This window comes from Mixophyes fleayi, chromosome 1, assembly GCF_038048845.1.
Source record: "Mixophyes fleayi isolate aMixFle1 chromosome 1, aMixFle1.hap1, whole genome shotgun sequence".
In the NCBI taxonomy this organism is placed as follows: domain Eukaryota; kingdom Metazoa; phylum Chordata; class Amphibia; order Anura; family Limnodynastidae; genus Mixophyes; species Mixophyes fleayi.
The window spans coordinates 62,064,589-62,081,822 of NC_134402.1; the positions used below are offsets into that span (position 1 = coordinate 62,064,589).

The window sequence follows — 17,234 nt, forward strand, 5'->3', positions numbered from 1 at the left end:
ACATACAATATGGGATATACCGAGCGCGGGCTTGTTGCCAAGCAGCTGGTACCATATATAATGTGGGATATACCGAGCGTGGGCTTATTTTTCTCTGGTTTTGTTTCAAAATATTGCCTTTTTGTCATAGCAGCTGTCCATCAAGCCTATTTAAGGCACATTTGGGTGTGGCTCACAAGCCAGCCTTTGTTAGATGCAAACCCCTATACCTGGGAGGTGAGTGCATCTGATTTTAACTGCATTTTAATAGTGTTTAAAGCATATAGGTCAGTGTAGGACCTGCATATAATGAGGTACCCTTGACGTGGGATGCAGGCTTAAGTCTTTTGATCAAAATATGAACTAATACCTCATGTTTTCATTTTGCTAGACACACACAGATATGCAGTTTAAAGGATAAGCGCTGACAACTTTCTTTCCATATTCTGAAACAATTAAAAGGAGATTGCAGTTGTCACGATACTGAGGCACCCACAAGCTATTTTCCTGCACCGACTGGCAAAGAGTACACCCGGAGTTAACAGCCCCTAGTACTGTGGATGTAAGAACACCCAGGTACATATACACTTAGTGCAACTATGGAGCAGGCTGCAATTTGAGCAAGATTTGCAGCATCACTCTTTCCCCAGGGAGGCTACAGCTCTTTTACAGACATAGTATTAGTATATAAGTGGAGACACATTTTAAACATACATTACACATTATATAAACTTACAGTTAAACATAAGTTGGGTTATTGGAACAGGGGCGCACGCAGGATTGTCAGATTGTCCAAAAAAATAAATAAATACGCAAGCGCTGTCCTATACAGCAGCCGCGCTGTCAAGAAGCTTCTTTGACAGTGCCGCGGCTGCTGTATAGGACAGTGCCACTATGGTGGGCCCTTAGTTAGCGCAGGGGGGGTTTTGGAGACTCAGAAACCCCCCCTGCGTGCGCCACTGGGGAAAGAGAGTGGGTCCCGAAGGGTTTTACCTTTATAGAACATGCTGAGTACCCACCTCTCCTGAAATATGAACATCCTGGGAACAAAAGAAGTAGTAAGTACTCGGTCCCAAGTCCATACATTATGTGACATGAGGCACATCCATGGTGGGGTAAAGTAAACCTCTCGTTTATATGTATATAGGTATATAAGTGTTTTTCTAAAGTCAGTTAATGAACCCCAAGTGGTGGACTCACTCAAAAGAACCTATGTTGTTGATTTAAGGTTATGTGACAATCCAGGATAATTGTGCTGTCAGAGTGTGTTGGAAGATTTACCTTAATTTCTTTTGTACCTCTCTCTTTTAGTACCTTTGTTGTGCTCTTTATCTTTTATTTATTTTCTATAAGGTCAATAGTGGCACTAAAAAATGAATAAATACTATTGAGGCTATTGCGTAGATCTTGCTGTTAAGATAAAAATATAGAAGAGGGGTACAATGGCAGTATTTAGCATTGCCTCTTTACAGCACGCAGGCCGTGAGTTTGATTCCGACCAAGTAACAATATGTGTGGAGATTGGATATTCTCATCATGTTTGCAGAGGTGCGCCGGTTTTCCCCCACAGTCCAAATATACTGGTAGATTAATTTTCCTCTGATAAAGGTTCATCCTAGTCTGTGCTAGTGAATTTAGACTGTAAGCTCCACTGAGGACTGATGGGAATTATTCAATGGAGCTATATAAATAAAGAATACAAATAATAATAAGTCATGCACAACTGCATTGATTCTCTATGAAGTTGACGACTCATATAAAGTAAGAACGGACTTACCCCTCGAAGCAATGTGCCACAGTCAGCACCCATTTTTTCCCAATGAGAACACAGCCGCAGATGTGCCCACTAGGTTCACTCTGTAGAGAGCATTGCCACGGCCAACGCCCAGGCCGGCTGGTTCTACCACCCAGGATTCTCTTGTTCATTCGGGCTGCGGGGCGACGTCCACAATCTAAAGGTGACATGAATGGGTCAGATATTGACTATCCTTTTTTTTTTTTTTTTACAAAGCGCTTTCATTTTATTAGTGGCATTTACATATATGGGATCCACACACACAGATGAGATCGCAGAGCATTTTCTCCTACAGTCACTCATTAACAAGATGCACATCAACGTGCACAGATAATCTCTGCTCTTTGGAGATGCCTAAAACTTAACCTAGTAGTGCAGCGTGTATTTTCAAATTATTATAATTTATACATAGTACTCCAAATTATAAACAAAATCCCTTGTCCCATACCTATATTTGATACCTACACAAATCAAGACGAATTTAAACTTTTCTACTTGTTTCAGTATTAAACATGTTAGTAAATATCCACATTCTGTCTCGCCTCTGTCAGTCACAGTATTGACCTGCTTGCACCGCTCATGCACCAGAATGTAGGCTGCCCATCTGCAGGTAACATTTACATTCATCAATTTAATATGTTTGTAGCCGCTTGGGAGTCTGGAAAACACAAACTTGTGTATTCCCATCTTGACTTGAATTTTAAAAGCCCAGTGATGGTCTTTTAGTATGTAAGGAATCACAGGCAGAGCAATAGCGCCGAAGAGGAATAAGGGAGGCTGGTCGCTAGGCGGCCCGATGACATGAAGAAAGGGGGGGGGGGGGGGGGCAGACAACGAAGTCCGTCCTATTTTGTTAGACCTGACCAGTGCAGGTAGACACTCAGGGAAAGGAGGGGGCAGGGGGCGAGACAGGAGGCAGGACAAGGTGAGGGTAGTTAAAGGAGAGGGGGAAGGAAGCTTATTACATATTACTATTACATAGTTTTTCAGTATGCTTGACAAGTAATGTTGTTGTCATTGTATGCTTTGTGAATATAATTTATTTCTCAAATTGCTTTGTCACAGTTGGAAGGGCGGGAAAGCGGCGAGCAAGGCATAGGAAGTGGGGAGCCAGCAGGGCCGGGCAGTATCACCCTGGGAAGACGGCCGCACGCCTGGTTCCAGCTTCAACGGTTGGGCCAATACTGGCGGCGTGCCAGGTTTATTGGAGGGTGATTTATGCCAAGGGGGCTGGTCTCCGGAGGACGTTGTTGCAGTGCCTACATGGTAGTAGGCAGAACGAGCCTTATTTTTCCAGATGGAACTGGAAAAGGTGGTAATATTTTTCTAAAGAGACCGCCAGGCAGTATCACCCTGGGTAGATGGCCGTATGCCTGGTTCCAGCTTCAACGGTTGGGCCAATACGCGCGGCGTGCCAGGTTTCAGCAATTGGAGGGTGATTTATGCCAAGGCACTGGTCTCAAGAGGACGTTGTTGCGATGCCTACATGGTAGTAGGCAGAACACACCCTATTTTTCCAGATGGGACTGGAAAAAAGGTGATAAATTTTATCAGCCTTGCACGCCGCTTGTCTGCCAAGTTTGAAAGTGTTTAATAAAGCTGTGGCCAAAATAATTTTGCCACATACTTGTCTAAGAGTCTTTCTTTATTTGCTCACTGCGTGGGACGCCGGTTGGTCGACCTATATCCCTAATACAGTATAAGTATATTACAGCATAACCATTACTGCATGTAATGAAGGTGTCGGCAATTGTCATTTGTCAGATTATACTCTGAGCACTCATTTTTGTCTAACATCTTAAATTGATTAAGTTAACAAATAAATATTGAGAAAAAAGAGCGCTAGGTTAAACGCTTATGTAAATTTATTGAAACAAATGTAAAAAAAACGTAAACACATAAAGACACTGTGCGTCTATAAAAAAAGGTAATCAACACCTCAGGGCATAGCAAGAATACATAAGAAACAAATAGAATCCTATAAACACACAACTCCCTATCAAAGGGATAGTGATATTGAAACACAGTCCAAGTAATTGCTGATCAATCGGATTAGTGATATATTTCTAAGTTCATCAGATGAGTTCCCACAGTTCAGTATGGAGACATTTATAACAAGAGGCGGTAAGTTGCATGAACATCAGGAGAAAATGATGCAGACCCTTTAATATAATTTGCTCATATTCCAGGCTGTGGAGGGAAGGGATAGACTGACAGCCTTCTTGGGAACTAGTCCTTTACCGAGTGATCGGAACTGCGAACAACGTAGTAACTTAATCACAGCTGTGTGTGAAAGTGTAGACTAAGTTAATAGACATCAAGTTGCATTACTTCTTTGTTATCTAAGTCCTGCTTAAAATAACTAAGTGTTAAAAGTGAATAGTGATATTTTCTGTAACTTAAGTTTGGAGTCTGTGTATGTTTTCAATATAATGGAGATATGAGCAATCTAACATTGACTTCTTTTAGAAATAATTATATAGTGAAGTATATGCTGTAATAACGCTTATCAGACTATATTATTTTATCTCCTTAAATCATGCATTGTGTGTGTTGGTGGCATTAGAAACTTCCTTGCAAAGTCTGATTATCCTGCAACAATCCACATGGAGGACTGTAGTATATAATATAGCCTAAAGCAAAAATCAGATATGCTGGTTTAAATTACATATATGCATACATATCCGTCCTTTATTTTACCTTGGATTGAAATACTAAACTCATTGGGAAGGCAATTTACCAACTGCAAGGGAGACATAAGAGTAACATGATGTATTTGTTCATCCCAATCTCAGATAAATCAATATAGAGTGCATTATCTTACCACTAAATATCACTAAACTATAAATGTGAAACTGACTTATTCAAAGGTCATGGGTTTGATTTCATTTGATTTTCATACAAATCACATTGAATACATTGAAGGACGGAAGTGAAAACTGTAAAACTAATAATAGCTTTCTTATAGCATTATAATGCACTTTTCAATTTAAAAAAAAAAAAAAGGTTCTAATCGGGATATGTGCTGTGTTTATGGGCCTGATTCATTAAGGAAAGTAAGGCAAAAAAAACAAAACTGGACAAAACCATGTTACAATGGAAGGGGTGCAACTTAGTTCATTATTTTGCACATAAATTAAATACTGGCTGTTTTTTCATGTAGCACACAAATACTTGATAGCTTTATTTGTACACTGAAATCTAAAGTTGATCTAGGACATGCCCTAAGCCAACTATATAACTGTCATCATATTTTAAATTTACCTCCCTCTCCAATGCAACATGGTTTTGCCAAGGGCCAAAGTTACTATTTTTTTTTGCTTTACTTTCCTTAGTGAATCAAGCCTTCAAGCCTGATTAATAGCTTTTTTTAACTTTAGATTCTATACAATGACTAAATTGAAACATTTCATATTTTGCTGCAGAATAGCTGTTATTGGTTATCCATTTTCAGAAAGTTGTACTTTAAAGAATATTTGCAAAATAGAATGGTATGAATTTGGAAAGGAAGATTAATCATAAAAAATGACTAATGAAACAAATGGATAAAAACATGCTTTCCTAATTCTAGAGAAAAATACCACATTATTAAAACCTGAAATGGACTGCATGCATAAAACAAACACAACCATAACAAAGTATAAACGTATTACATTATGGTTCAGTCCAGCTGACAGTTTTGTGTCCATTAATTCACTGTGAGGGATAAACACATGAAAATTAGAAATACCGTATTTCCCCGCATAATCGTCGCAGATTTTATGCCAATTTTTTTGGCCAAAAGTGGGGTGCAAGCATTATATGAAATTGTGCCGGTCTTAGTTATAAATAGTTTATTACACACTTACATTTAATCTTCTGTGTCCAAAGACTTATTATTATTATCATAGATTTGTAAGGCACCACAGTGCTCTGCAGCACCGTACAGTAGGGAAAACAGGACATACAAGGCAGACAAAATAAATGCAGACATGAAAACAAAGGGTATGGAGGACCCGGCTCATTAGAGAGTTTACATTCTAAGTGGAAGAGGGCACAGCTGAAAATTAGTAAATGTGTTTCAGAGTGGAGATTGGGAAAGTTGTGCATTAGTGTGAATAGTGTTATCGAGGATAAGGTCACCTCTAAAAAAGAGATCGGTTTTCAAAGAACATCTAAAGATTTCAAGGCTGTGGTAAAGTCTGATTGAGCGTGGTAGGGAATTCCATAAGTGGGGAGCAGCACGGGAGAAGTCTTGTAGGCGGGAGTGAGAGGTGGTTATCAGAGAAGAGACAAGGCGCAGGTCAGAGGTAGATCTAAGAGGGCGGGCGGGAGAGTATTTTGATATAAGATTTGAGATGTATGCAGGAGTAGTGTTGTTGAGGGCTTTGCAGGTAAGGATGAGTAATTTGAATTTGATTCTGGAGGACACAGGGAGCCAGTATAGGGATTTGCAAAGTGGTGCAGCAGATGAGGAGTGGTGAGAGAGGAAGATCAGTCTTGCAGCAGCATTTAGGATGGATTGAAGTATGGATATATGGGGGTCCGGAATGTCAGGTAGCAGGAGGTTGCAATAGTCAAGACGGGAGAGGATGAGAGAATGGATAAGAGTTTTGGTAGCATGTTGAGTACGAAAATGGCATCTTATCATTGGTTTCGTTATCTGACACGTCACTGATATCTGATGTGTATACTTCAGATCCATCTAGTGCATTAAAAATTCCCATCTTTTTGAAGCTTTTGATGAATGTTTTATGCGGCATAAGGTTCCAACTCTTAATTACTGATGAGCATATCAGTTCCAAGGACAGGCGCTTAATATTTCCAGCAGGCGTCAATTGGTGATTACCGTTTATCATCCACTTGTTGTAGAAACGGCGCAAGTGGTCTTTTAAGGGTTTGTTTAGACATACATCCAGTGGCGGCAAGATAGATGTTAGGCCACTGGGACTGACTGTCTGTTGCGTCTTATTTTCATGGAGAAGTTGCTTCACTTTGTTCACGATGTGGCTTCGGAAACTATCTAAATTAAGCAGAGCTGACTGGTTCAGTAGTGCGCCCAGTCCTCTGTTCCACACCGTTTTAATACAGTCCACCATGAGTTCTAAGTCCATCCAACTCTTTGGTTGCACTCTTATATGAATTTCATAGGGAAATTGTATTTCCTTAGGTATTGTTTTCCTCTTGAAATTTATGTAAGCCGGTAACTTCCTTCCATCAGCTGTAACATGCACCGTAATTTCTTATTACCACTGGTTTTCATACATACATTAGATCCTTTTAGCGCAATAGTGCTGTTGTTGGCATATCGAAAAACACTGGAGTCTGATCAGCATTACCGATTTGAGAGAGTGAGTATGAAGTTTCCTGGCGCAAGATAAATCGATGAAAGCTTTCAACCTTGTCAGTATAAACAATGGCAACTTTTGGCATATTGTGGTTCTCCCTCTTACAGACAAATTTGCGTTGTTGCATGAACCTCATAACTCAGCCACAGATCACCTTAATCTGAGTAGTAAGAATGTTGTGCTTGCACACTACCTTCTGTGCCTTCATTTGCAACATCTCATAAGATACAATGCAGCCATTTCAGCCAAGATACAGGGCACCATTTGTGAGGATACCACCCTTAGCTGGGATGGCAGTTACCCCCTGTGGGATTCAACTCACTCGGGTAGACATATAGACATATATCCAAAATAAGACTTTATTACGACAGCACAACACCACAAGACGTTCACAAGTTACAGGGTAAATGGTAGCATGTATACTCCAGAAGCCTCTTGCAGTCAGCACTCCAAAGTCATAATCTCTGTCTCTTTCAGGGTCTTATCCTCCCGCAATATTACCACTACCGATTAGCAAAACAGTTATGGTGTCCCCCAGCCTGGGTTACTGGCTCACACCGTCCCTGTCCTGGTAGGGTTTCCTCCAGCGGCACCACAATGCCTGGCCCAGAGTCCTTTTCATTGATGTCTTCTACACCAGGATCCTTCAAACTAGAATAGCTCCCCTGGCATTCTCCTCGCCCTATATTATTTTCTGTATACACAGGAAGTAGGGTCAAATGTCTCAAACCTCCCCTTTACAGAAGGGGTCTCCCAGTCAACAATTTAGCTGCTAGACATACTGTCTCTGTTATCTTGATTAGACAATAGAATGGCTTGACTCAATTAGCTGTTTTGGCTGGATACACTACACATGGGGTTACAATAGTACATCAAGGAATGACACTGCACGCTTACATGGAACAATAAGACTTTTGACACATTATATCAGCAGTGTTACACAATATAAGTCTGTCATACCTTGTGATACAATTACATTTATATTGATACATTTCCCCATGCTATTTCAACCAATATATACTGTGGAAGCACATTGCATATCATTAGAAGTTCTAACCTCATTACCTCTCAGGTTATCTGTTGACCTAGCTAATTAACATGGGCTGCCAACTAGTTAACTCAGACATTGTTCTGATTACAAACCAAATCTCAGCTGCACCTCATACAATAGACATTTGAGACAAATAGTAATTAGATTAGCTAACACAAGCAAAATGACTGCTGCTGTTCTGATATTTTCACATAGTATGGCAATATTCTTTATATTTATACTACATACAATATCGCAGGTAATAGTATGGGCAAAATGTACCTAATAACATAAAATAATAATACACATAATACACCGATGCTCTTGTGTATATACTTAGACTGGGCCAAGGATTAAAAAGTACATTAAACTGTGAGAAACGGGTGATGAATACAAAGTTCTCAGTCTAGTAGCACCTCGTTTCATCACAGCATTGTTACACATTTTGTTGACATACACTTCATCGATTTGTGGAAACTTGCCTGTTTTAGGACCTCTAAACGCGCATCTAGAAAGGTTTGTGTTTTTTAGCTTGTCTTTTAGTTTCCGCCAGTCTCGCACCCACTTTTCACTCACTGAAAACTGTCTTTCCGCAGCTCTGTTTCCATCCTGTTCAGCGAACACAATCACTTTCATCTTGAAGCCCACAGAATAGTTTTTTATATTTATCCATAATCAGAAAGTTAACGTGCCAGTATCGCTGGCAGACAATCTGTACAGTATAACTAGCGCAGGAAGATGCGCGTCTTACCATATCACGTGACTTACTCACCCATATGTCACTGGTGAATATATTGCTGCTCTGTGTACCTTTTAAGTGAGGTGACGAACATAATTATACCATGCGACGATTACGCAATGAAAGATCAAAAAACAATTTTTGGACTGAAAAAAACAGGGTGGGACGATTATGTGGTGGCGACGATTATGAGGTGAAATCCGGTATGCATCAAGTGTTTATAGGGGTATCCATTAATCTCATCTTCATCTGTGGTCTGTACACCTATACAGAGAATTATTCCACATCCACGGCGATAAAATCACATCACTGAAAAACCAAATGCCCCAGAGTGAAACAACATGTGGTTTAAAAAAAAAGTGTGACTTCAACATTTTGGTGTCAAAATCACTAATAATTGAACATGTACTTACAGTGTATAAGCCAAATAAGCCGTTATAACCATCTATACTGACCCAGCTATAGATCACTGCCTATCAATCATTTCCATGCAGAACTTCTTTGCAAGTAGTGATGTGGACCATGTCACTGTGAGGGCTACTAAATATTTCCCTTACAGTCACCGGGGACTCTTTGCTCACCAGACACTTTGGGAGAAGTTACCATCAGGTTTTGTTTTTGTTTTTTTTTGCTCAGATGACAAACTTTATTAATAGTAGTCAGAAGACATCAATAGCCAGCGAAGAGGCTGTCATCCAATCCTGAGGTGTAACTGGCTGATGGCAGATAAACCATTTAGGGCATAAAAGTATAATATGTATCTAGGGTTTATCTGCGATGGGCCTGCTCTGGCAGTCCTGCAATGTATACACACTTGGACTGTGCTCTGATTAACAATGCTTTATTTCATTATTTTACACTTCTATAATATTGTCTATGTATATATTTTGTAATTATGGACTGATTTAGAGTTACTACGTTCATTCTGGTACCTAGCTTACTAATATCCAAACACAAATCCTATTCTCTTACTGTACTGGTAAAGAAAGATGTCTTTCTGCTTAAAGTATATTGTGAGTTCGCACGGTATAGATTCTGCTATATTGACAACAGTGATCATCATTAATGTATGGCGAGATTCCATTCTTAAAATGTATGTACATTTTTTTTAGATATATCTTGATAAATGTTCCTAGATAAAATCTTCCTAGAGCTGTCTGTATATTGGAAATACATCATAAAGATATCTTGCACTGCCTTCGAACATGACTTTCCAAGCAGTAAGGGTAAACTTCTTTTCTATTATTATTATTATTTGAGTCTGGCATTTAGGCCATTCATTCTGATTAATGTATCTCAAGTTAGACTAATTCATTTATTTAAAAGGTTCTTGAGTCAAGGGTTCCCATTCTGCAGTACCCGATTGTTGCTGAAAAATGTCTGCATTTTATGCCACTTAAATGTAAACGCGCCACGGTGAATTTTGATGCAAGTTACATTTTTTCTCTCCATTCTGCTTTAGATTCATTGGTATCCTCCGGTATCCTTCATGGAGTAGCAACTGACCTCTATAAGAGTTTATTGAGACAACAGCGCTGACTACTAAAGTCTCCATTGCCCATTAATCTGAAAACACGTCAAGTTGTTAATAGTCTAGAATCATAAGATAGCATGATTAATGGACAGCAATGACTATTGTTATTAAATTTCTCACTAGTTTGCTATAGCATTATTATCATAATTATTTTGCTGTTTGAAGACAGTATCATGCATCTTTGATGAATAAGATGAATAAATCATTTTTTTATTTATTCACTGTTACATTTGTCTTTATCCTGCCTAGTAGCTATAATTGCAGAGAGATAGCATAGCCTGACCGCAGGACTATGGAAAAGTTCTAACTTAATCTTTTTGTCAAGTTGGAGATGTTGCCATAGTGAAGTAATATGATATGATAACTATAACTAGACATGGAGAATGCTTGCGAGTTCAGACAGTCATTTGGTCATGAACGCAGGGCTGGCTAAACAGGATGTGTTTGGTGTGTCCGCAGTTAATGTTTCTTGGATATCACAGACTATCTCCTATAAATCTGTGAATTACAGATAAGAGTTAAACTCTATTTTGTTCCCTGGCTGTTCTATGTGTCAATGCTCTGTCTGATATCCTGGAGTTGTAATCCAAAGAAAGCGGTCAGGAGGAACCCAAAAGTCACCAGCAAAGAGGTGCTGCAGCAACACCCAGAACACTCAGAAGTAAGCAATTCCAGATGCCGGTGAGGAAACCTGGTGGTGGCAGCGAATATTCTGTTCCAACTAGTGTGCAGTTGGCACTCGCAGTTCAAGAGTGTCTGGTGGAAGGGTTCCACCAGTAGGAGTGGGCAGCAGCAGCAGGTTCCTGCACAGCTGAGGGTAGATGCACCACAGGATGAGAATTACAGCATTGGCCATATTCTCCCAATTGGACACAATAAAAGGTTATTATCATCAAAGTAACGGTAATATAGTTAACACAAGATCACAATTGATTTAAAAGTAGTATGGTGCAAGTGAAGTAAAATGTAACAATAAAATAATTGCTTACCTTCCTTGGTACATAGAAGAGAAATTTTGCTGTTGCTTTCACATGGTTGCCTAGATACAGATAAAAATAATTATTAGACGTTTAAATGTATGATGAAAGGGAACCAGAATGGAACATTATCTTATATTAAATATATTAAATGCAGCTAACGACCTCTGCATTACTCCTGCTCGAGATGGGAGTGTGAAACCAGTGTGGAGCGGGTCAGGGCTCATAAAGATCTATAGACATACTATACAGTCTGTGTGCAGCAAATATAAAGCTGCTTAGTGAAATGTACCATAGGCCACATCCTGTGTAAGAAATCTCAGTTTAACACTGGACATGGTAGTCAATGAGTTTGTACCAAAGAGTCTGTCGCTCTTGTAATCTCGTGGTGAATTAGATACTTAAAGACAACAACATATTTAGATAATATCTTTCAAATAAATGCAATAGCTGCAGAAATAGATTGTGACCTTGTCAATGACCTAGACAATATTAGTTATTTTCAATATGACTTTTTTACAGGGAAATAATCATTGGGCTGGAAAAGGGGTAAGAGATTGTAGAAAGGGAAAGAAACCATGTCCATTACTATTATAGTTGTTTAAGTAGATATTAATTATGTCATCTTTATCAAAAAGTTCACAAATATAATAATATGGCAACTACAATCCTAACCTAATCTAACTTCGACTATAGCAACAAAAAAAAACCCCTTTTTAATTTACGTTACACAGCAAAAGGAAAAGAGAAGCTTTTCTCCAATCTATAATTAGTAAGTATACTAACCATATGAGGCAAGGTATAGAATACAGGAAACATCAATATAAAGTGCAGTAGAATACAGAAAGACATGCAGGAGTTCCAACACTATAATACACAGAAGTGTAATACAATACAATCATTATAAGACAATCCACGGCCGATCAGCCGTTTAATGTGAGATACCTATTAAATACTTAATGGCTGTCATTAGTTCAGTTACCACTCTTGTCATGCAAGTACAGTTTGCAGCACACATATGAACTATTTGTACAGTATGTGTATTTCATATGTGTCCAGTTTTAAATAACTGAAATGGTTAGCCTAAATACATTTATACAGACTTAGGGGTAAATGTATCAAGCTGAGAGTTTTCCGGCGTGTTTGAAAACTGGAGATGTTGCCTATAGGAACCAATCAGATTCTAGCTAGCATTTTGTAGAATGTACTAAAGAAATGATAACTAGAATCTGATTGGTTTTTGAAACCCGTCGGAAAACTCTCAGCTTGACACATTTACCCCTTAATGGCAAAATATGGCACACACTGTGTGGATTGCACCAGCTTTAAACCTTAACCACCAGAATGAATGTCACAGTTTTAGTGAGTTATTGTTAACTCAAAAATAACTTTCTATTTTTCTAGTTTACGTGTAAGTGAATTTAATGTGTGTATTAGAAGAGATAGAACACGTCTGCTTGCATATTGGATACAAGTAAATTTTACTACTGTGTAAACCATTATTGTAGTCAGTTTAGTCATGGAAAACAAAAATGTTGTATATAGATGTTTCTGTTTTATGACTTAATTCCACACAAAATTCAAGGGGCCCAGAAACCTCTTTCTCAGGGAGGTTTGTAGGATTTATAAACCATGCTGGAACAAGGGGCCCTTATGTCCTGAAAACGACTTCTCTGCAATTAGGTTATGCTTCTTTTACAAAATAAAATTTATCTGCATCTAGTATATTGAAATAAATATATTTGTATGACATTTTTCTTACATGAGGAGGTCTCTGTCATCCTTTGGCTTCTATGAAACTTACAGTGTCAAAAAACCCCAAAACATTCAGTTTCCCTGTCCAAAAATCAGGACTTTTTGGAGCAATATATTAGAATTGGTATCCAGCATCACAGAAAGGGGAGTAAATTTGAACCTCTAAACATGCGCCCTTTTATTCTTTAGATATATACACAGATAAATTGATACATTTGTTACACTGCCAAATACCAGATCTCCTACAACTGGAAAAAAAACAGATGTAGTTTCCAGCATGCAAAACAACACATTAAAAAATATCAAAGAGTTCTGGGATCTTGGTACACTTAACATTTCACACCTATATCACTAGAAAATATATATATGTGGTTCTCCTGAACAAATCAAAATAAATATAAATAAAGGTTATTAAAAATGAAAGTGATTGAAGCTAAACAATATGCATAACCCAGGAACAAATGTGCACAGAATAGTTTACTTTAAAGGTCACACAGTGCATTCATTGCCTTCACCTGTGCATGAAATGCGTGGGTCTAGCCCAGCTTCCATCTGCTTGTTTTTCTGTCTCATTGTGGGATCAAGTGACCAGATTTTACAAGTTGCGATCTAATTATCCACTCCTTGTCCCACTTTGGAATAATAAAAAATTTGAGCCAGAGTTAGATCATAAAATGTTCCATTACTGGTCCGCACATAATTTGCTCTTCATTTGGGACCTGGTCCCAGCTGGGGTTTTTCCTACTTTCGCAGACTTACAGTGAAGATTACATTTGCCCACAAAAATCTTTTATCAATATCTTCAACTTAGGCACCTTTTTCGTTCCTTAAATGCGCCTCCCCCCTCGGTTCAATGTTTTACTTTAGAATCTTTATGTCGCTGTTCCCCGACTAAGAGAGGCTTAATTTCCACTTTGTATCAATTGATTAACAACTTTGGCCAACCCGACAAACCTGGGAGAGAGACACCGGAGAAACCCTGACTCCTAAAGAATGGTCAAAGGTGAGAGCTAACATAGCTAAGTCATCAATATCAGTTAGGATAAAGGAACACTCTTGCAAAATTTTCTACAGATGGTATTTGGTCCCCTCTCATCTCCACTCTATCTTTCCGACTACTAGCGACAGATGTTGGAGAGGGTGCGGTTTGCGGGGTACCCTGTTGCACGTTTGGTGGAGTTACCCTAAATTACGATCTTATTGGCAACAAATTCATAATCTCATCAAAGATATTACACAGGTTAAAATGCCCGACTCCCCCTTATACTCGCTTCTTCCTAGACGGCTCCCGGGCACTAGTCCCTCCAAGCAAAAACTTATCATATATTAAATGCCGCTAAATGTTTAATTGCCGCTCTATGGAAAAACACCTCTCCCCCCTCACTCTCAGCCACGATCAACAAAAAGTTTGGTCAGTTTATAGGATGGAAAGTATCACAGCTCTCCTCAAAGACAAACCAGTGAACTTCAAAATCACATGGTCTTCCTGGACGAATCACTATGATGCTGAACCTCCCTTGACAACCACTTGACAAATCTCTGTTGTTTTGATATGTACCCCCATCAGGTTTAAGAAGGGTCACCACGCATATAAGTTTTGGAAAATTCTAAATTAATTTGTTCTTCATATAGCCACACAGGTTAATGCCTCTCTTCCTTATAATCTGATGCATAATACAATGAGTATAATATTCTCCTGTTCCCCTCCCCATTCCTAAAATTTTTCCTTCCTCTATTGTTCGTCTCCCCCCTCCCTCTGAAAAATAAAAACAAACAACATTTTTTTTTTCTATTCTCCATGAATAACATGCCGGATTTTAGATATTTAATCTAAGTCTTTCTTACTATTGTGTGTAAACTCTATTGAATTTCATATGTATACAGTATGTTTATACATTATCTTGGTATGTTTCAAACTCATTGTTTTGTTTTGAAAAAACCCTAATAAAAATTACTTAAAAAAAAAAGAAATGCGTGGGTCATCTGTTGTCAACTCTTTTGTAAATATAAATAACCCTAATTCTGAGAATTTCTACAGCGTAATACATAGAAAAGAGCGTGACCCTGAAGATATACTAATGCTAAGAAGGGTACAAGACCATTGCCAGCGTAGTCCTTTGTACAGAAGTAGGAGAAGAATGAAAATTAGTTTCCGTACAAGAAAGGCACTTATCACAGAGGCCAGCTGTGACCATGAATCAGTCAGTAGCTGTGATTGAAGACGGGTCAACAAGCTCCAAGGCATTACACAAAAAAAACCAAATTGCGAAGAAAGTTTATTCTTCAACCTCACAATGTTCCAAAGTGCATTTTAAGAGCAATAGTGGAGTGGCTTAATATGAAGAAAATGGATGTCCTTGAGTAGCCCAGTCAGAGTACCAACCTTAAGCCCATCAACAATATGTGGCAAGAACTCAAACTTCCTAGCGTTAGTAATCTTGCAAGACGCAATGGGCCATCTCAGTGTTTAAAAGTAATACTTCTCAATAAAGACTACTGGCAATAACAGCTGTCAGAAGAAGTTAAACTAAATATTGACCAAGGGGACGGAATTATTATTAAATTATGATATTAATCAGGTTTTTTTTACATTTTTATTAGTATATCGAGGATGAATGTTTGATTCACAAATAGAAATTCCCAGTCTAAAATAAAAATTCACGCTGTGAGATTCTTAAGTGTAAAAAGCAATGGTAGCTGAAAACTTTTTGTAGGCAGTGTAGCTACAGCTAACAGCCCCTGAGTAAATTCTGAATCATCCTTTTTTCGTAGCAGCTGTTAGTGACACTATTTTCTTTCACAGAGTGTTTTCTTCGTATGTGCATTAACCCTCAATGCCAAGATGGGAAATAAAAGGACAACACTGCTCTGTCTATTACTGATTAAAATTTCAGTAAATATAAGTGCTCACCTTGTATGGAACTTGAAATCAAGAATTCAAATATCCTGTGGTTTCCAAAAAAAAGGTATTATATTTTACAAAGAAATGCTAAAATAGTGTGATACCACATCTAACCACATTAACAGCAACTTAATTTGCACTCACACAATGGTTAAATTTTAAAAGTCTGCATCAAACTCAGGAGTGCCTTTTTACAGTCTGCAGTTTTCCAAGTCCACCAACATTAAGTGCAACCAGAAGCAAATCTCCACCTTTACGCGTTTTGTAAGTTTTCTGTCAGGCACCTTCTCCTCTACAGGAAGCCACGTCTGGTTGCTTAGCAACCGGACACATCAAGTGCGGCCACATGGATGCTTCAATCACGCATGTGCGTCCTGTTGCTAGGCAATGGGATGCTATCCTGGCAACCAACGGCAGCTGCTGACATCACCGCCGCCAACAATTACCATCTCCCCTGACACTATTTAAGGAGGACTTTGGCACCATTAGGGTGCCAGAGTATTAGGTCTCCTATCTCCAGGTGTTTATGTGCTCCCATTACCTTTGGTCGGACTTCCTGGTTCCGGACTTAGGTACTCCGAACGCTCACCTTAGATACTCTCATTAGCACTGCACTCTCGCTCCGGTACTTGACTCCTGCCTGCCTGACTATTCTTTTGGATCCTCCTTGTGTACTGTACTTTATTTACGTTGTTGCATCTCTTGAAGCTAAATCCAAACCCCCTTGCGGGGGTTCTTGATGAAGACCAGAGGCACGTTAGACACCGCACCTCAATATAGTGTAGAGCCAAAATCAACAGGTAGCTGCAGACACCTGACACTTTCGTTAACTCGCTTTCTCAGAAAGTCCTCTCTGGTGTAAAGGTGGTGATGGATCCTTAATATATCCAATCTACACAGAGAGATTCCTAATATATATTAAGACTTTAGTCATACCCTTATGATTTAAGATTTATTCTTCACACCTTTGGAGCTTAAATACTTCTCTTTGAAGAGCAGTGAATATCATTTTTGTTAATGCTATATTAAAAAAAAATCCGGCAACAACAGATATTTAAACATGCCTCAATTTACAGATTGGGTCTTTTTTTTGTTATATTACTAAAACTCTAGGGGAACTGCTAGCATGATTTTAAATAAAGAAAAACAGAAACCAGTCTTTTATTTTCCTCCCCGAAATGCATGTTGTGCCTTTA

The 17,234-nt window shown here is 38.7% G+C and overlaps 1 protein-coding gene across 1 annotated transcript in view; it reads right to left on the reverse strand.

The window, feature by feature from the left end:
- CORIN (corin, serine peptidase) overlaps positions 1–17,234 on the reverse strand; it is a 207,583-nt gene that overhangs the window by 20,267 nt on the left and 170,082 nt on the right. The window contains exons 18-19 of the mRNA XM_075195300.1: positions 11,394–11,443; positions 1,757–1,931 (exon numbers count right to left, since the gene is read on the reverse strand). Coding sequence (XP_075051401.1) covers positions 1,757–1,931; positions 11,394–11,443 — 225 coding nt within the window. The remainder of the gene's footprint in view (positions 1–1,756; positions 1,932–11,393; positions 11,444–17,234) is intronic.